Genomic DNA, 4,814 nt, shown 5'->3' with positions numbered 1-4,814 from the left:
TTTCTGGAAAACCATAAATCTGTACGTTTAGGCTGATTAGGCCGATTGCTACACTTTTCCATTTTTCCTACAAACCGACCGCGGCCTCATCAGAGAAGATATCAGTTAGTATGTGGACCTCACAAGAAAATGTTTGGGGACCCCCGATCTAAAGTTCATGCCTTCTGCTAAAAATGACATTTCTATATGATGTTATTGACAGTTAATTTACATTTCCTTGCCTTGGAAATCTCCAAATTAAATATGTTTTAGTACAATAGAAAATCATCAAGTTTGAAATAAGAGCACTCAACACAAGTTGACAGGACAGAGCAAAACAAAATATTATGTTTTGACTAAATCTGAAGGAATAAGTGTCACTCCAGTTTCTTCAGGAAAACCAAAAGAGGAATTAATACAGAAACAGAACAAACAAGTCATGAATTTATTATTAATGTCTGTTATGATCAGACCTGAAAAACTGCAACCACTCAATACATGTGAAATGACGCAACGTTGTTGCACTAAGACAGGAGTCTGCAAACTGTGGTTTTTTAGCTTTAATGAAAAATGCTAATGATTGAATACATAATAGATTAGTTAGATTTGCCTAGATTTTAAACATGTCAAACAACTAAGCAAAAAAAAGTTTAATTTACTGTTAGAAATTCAGTAGAAATGTTCTTTAAATGTGTGTTTTTAATTTAAAGTTAGTCAAATAAAAGCCTCCAAACGTTTTATTTTGGTAAATTACACTAAAGTGGTTAAAGTTAGGAACAAATGCAGTTTAAAATGATTGAAAATGATTTAGAGTTGTTTGTTTTGTGCCTCACATCTTAGAAAATGACGATAAAAAGTTCAGTTTACTAGAAACGTTTTGAGGATTTTTTATACATATAAATAGATTCTACTAAAAAACTAAAAATGTTGTTTGTTTGGGAGAGTAAAAAAGGGAAAAATGGTGACACACCAAAATCCAAATGATAAAAAAACATCATGTTTGACCTTTTTTGACACAGGGTGAGTTTTATTTTGAAGGGAACTAGTGTGTCCTGCTGTCGAATAAGTTATTATGCATATACACATATACACACTGTTGTAATTTGATTATTGCAAGTTACATTTATAACTTTAATTGACAGAAAAGCATGTATATTGGACATTTTTTTTACATAAAAGTGAGACTTTTCTCCTTCATAATCTACAGGAATTATCGGTTAACGGTTGAAAAGTTACAGTGAATCCAGGAATATAAACACTGGAGCTCCAATATTAAAGGGTTAACAGACTCCTCTTACAATGTCTGACAACATTGATATTTAATTTTAGCTAGATTCACAAAGTGAGTCAATTTGAGCAAATATTTTATGAAATTAAGTCACAATAATACATTCCTAATAATTAAGCTTAAAAAAATAAACTGTCGATTTTCCTTTTTTCAATAATATTAATCTATCCTCACCAAAAAGGAGATTTAAAATCCAACACAGCAAAAACATTGAACAAATATTTTACTAGAACTTTAGGGAAATGTATGTTTAAGAGGGGAAAAAGTCAATATTTTTAATGTTGAACTTAAAAGTGTGTAAAATTGAATTAAATTCCATCCGTCGCTGTCCTTGGTGCTGAATTTGATCTCTCGCCTGTTTAGTCCTGCTTAGCTGGAATTATCTTTTCCTCTCGACAAATTGTGCAAATACCCAGCTGGCTCTGTAAAAATGAATTATCAATTTGTTTTTACATTTTCATTATTTAAGTAGGAAATGACCCTGAAAGACTTGATTATCCTGTAAAGGGATTCTGGCTCATATGCAGCTTCAATATTGAGCTCTGAATAAACCCGGCGGCTTTTTATTTCTTCTTTAAGAATGAAATGATGTTTAATGCAAACAAAAAAATGGTACATTGTAAAACTGGGTTTGTTTTTTAAGTAGCAATTTTGAAAACTAGAATCTTTGGCTTTTTTTTTTTTTTTGGGAAAATTACAATAAAATAAAATTAAAGCAATTTGTAAGACGCTAAAAAAAAGCATTTAAAATTTTAGAAATACAGTATTCAATTGTTTTCGTTTGTGTCAAGATGTCATATCAGGGGAAATCACATGAGTTGAAGTTATTTTCTAACATTTATCGTTACATCGTTTTTAAATATCAAGTGTTTTGGTACAGTTTCATGTAAATGTGAAAATAAATGTTTTTTTTTCCAGAATAAAACAATATAAATATTCTTTTCTTTCAAAGTGTGGTGGGTTACACAAATATCTGTAACCACAGCTGGAATTCTTTAAAAAAAAAGCCTGCTTTCACCTCAACAATAATAATTAATGATTGAGAATTTCCCAAATATTTAGGCAGACGAGACAGCTTTGAAAAATAAACAAACATATTTTTATTTACTGAGTTGTTTACATCACTATTCTGCACTAACAGCAGGTCTATGCACAAATATTTGCACTAAATACTGAATAAAGCAGCAGTGTCAAATTCAACCACACAAGAGGCCAAAATCCAAAACACATTTTAGGCCGCGGGACGAACAGGATAAACATTTATTGAACACTCTAAAACTACATTTTTAAAACTTTAAAACCGTAACTTTTTAACATAATTATGAACTAGATATATACCATTACCTGTGATAATGGTAGCATGAATGCTTTAAGCTGAATTTGGCCGCTGAAGATGGTAGTGCTAATAGCTGAAATTTATCTAAAAAAAAAACGTAAAGCTGATAGTTAAAAACGCTGACATTGATAACTGAAATCACTGAAGCTAATAGCTGAAAATGCTGAAGCTGATAGCCAGCCAGAATATTAACTAAATACCAAATTAGGCTGAAAAACAAAAAACGGTTAGCCAAATCAGCTAGCATGTAGCTGAAAAAATAGCTAAACTTCAAAACAGCCTAAAAACTGAAAAACGCCTAAATTATCAAAAAAAGTTAATATTTAGCTAAAATATTAGCTAAACTCCAAAACAGCCAAAAAAAATGTCAAAGAAACCTAAATTATCCAAAACAGCTAGCATGTAGCTAAAATATTAGCTAAATTCCAAAACAGCCTATAAACCTGAAAAAGGACTAAATTAGTCAAAACAGATAGCATGTAGTTGAAATATTAGCGAAACTCTAAAGCATTCTAAAAACAAGGAAAAAACCCAAAATTGATCAAAAAAGCTAGTATGTAGCTTAGCTTAACTCCAAAGCAGCCTAAAAAACAAAAAAACCCTAAATTAGCCAAAACAGCTAACATGTAGCTGAAATATTAGCTAAGCTCGAAAATAGCCTAAAACAGAAAAAAACCTAAATTAGCAGAAACAGCTAGCATGTAGCTGAAATATGACCTAAACTCTAAAATAGCCTTAAAAATCTTAATAAATGCCAAAATTGTCCAAAAAGCTCACAGAATGCTAATTTTTAACACTTTATAACTAACTTTTTACCATAATTATAATAAAAAGGCAGGAATATTGTTCCAGAATTAATCAACTGAAACAATAAATGACTTTCAATAGTTTACTCCCCATAAAAAGATATTTTGTCGAAATTATACAAGTTAGAAACCCGAGCCAGCCCCCGGGCCGTGGTGTAAAGTGAGTGTCCATTCACAAAGACGCCAAAGCTTTGCCCAGAAGTTTTCTTCTTTATTTAAAAGACAACATAGAGATTTTCTTGAAACAAATCTGCATCGCAGTCACAACTGAGCGAATGAAAATGAACGGGAAACTTTTTTCTTTTGATGGTTTTGATTAAAATGTAACAATTGGGGTGAACTGATGACAGAATTATCTGGAGACTGTTTTTTACAGAAACATTATGGAACAATTGCTTGAAAAACATAAATCGGTTAATTAACGGATTAACACTGTTGATGCATCCAAACAAAAGTCTATTAATGATGTAATTGTGTTTTTACTCATAATTCATACAAAAAGTTTCCTTTTCAGATGCCAATTTACACTCAAGCTAAATGGGAACATCATTTGACATTCATTGGGTCCAGCGTACATTTTCAAAAATCTCCATGCCAAATATGAAGTTAAATCACAGAAAAACTCAAACAAAGGAGACATGGAAGGATAAAAACCGAACAGTTGCTACGGAAACTTCATATCAAGAAGACTTAAAGGCTGAAAACAAGCTTCTTTTTTCTTAACTACCAGGCATTTGTGTGAGCAGAAGTCATTTCATGTTAGGTTTTGTGTTTCATTTCATTTAAATAGTTGATTATCAAACAAAAACAGATTCAGATAATCTCGAAAAAACAAAATTGCTTCCAATGTTAATTGACCAGAACTGTTGTGGCCTGAAGCATCTTTACTGATAAGTAATAAATGGATACAGGATATACTGTATTCAATACAGAGTAAACATGTACTGTGTGAATAGATAAATAATAACAGTGGATAACATCTTGGTTGATCTGACTTTTGAATGTCCTTTGGATTAATACTTGTATCTGTAATGAGCGTTTTCATGAGGATAAGTTGAGGTATTCACTTGAGGGGAGACTCCTCCTCAAAGTGGCTGCAAAGTAGAAAGAAAATTTGGTTAGTGGTTTACTAAACACAACACGTAAAGGTCAACCGTCTGCTTCAGATTCATCGGTCACTCATTAATAGAATGTTTTTAGAATAGTAGAATTTTCTGTTTTAACTTTTTTATTCCTCCATATGAGCTTAGCTTTTTGTAAATCTTGATTTGAATGCTCTGCGTTAAAGTTGAGGCCCGGGGGCCGGATCCGGCCCTCCAGGTTATTCTGGATCATTTTATGTCATTGTTATTAATGTCCTGATGTTATCTTGCACTTATTTCTAACTTGTCTAATTTTGACAAAA

The 4,814-nt window shown here is 31.6% G+C and overlaps 1 protein-coding gene across 1 annotated transcript in view; it reads right to left on the bottom strand.

The window, feature by feature from the left end:
- Nucleotides 1–3,608: 3,608 nt before the first annotated feature.
- Nucleotides 3,609–4,814, bottom strand: part of LOC112161689 (vasoactive intestinal peptide) — a 6,306-nt gene continuing 5,100 nt past the window's right edge. The window contains exon 6 of the mRNA XM_024297034.2: nt 3,609–4,503. Within this exon, the coding sequence (XP_024152802.1) occupies nt 4,495–4,503 (9 nt within the window). The 3' untranslated portion in view covers nt 3,609–4,494. The remainder of the gene's footprint in view (nt 4,504–4,814) is intronic.

The sequence above is a fragment of the Oryzias melastigma genome, linkage group LG15 (genome assembly GCF_002922805.2).
Source record: "Oryzias melastigma strain HK-1 linkage group LG15, ASM292280v2, whole genome shotgun sequence".
Lineage (NCBI taxonomy): Eukaryota > Metazoa > Chordata > Actinopteri > Beloniformes > Adrianichthyidae > Oryzias > Oryzias melastigma.
Note: the sequence above shows the minus strand (reverse complement) of the source record. Positions and strands in the feature narration are given on the sequence as shown.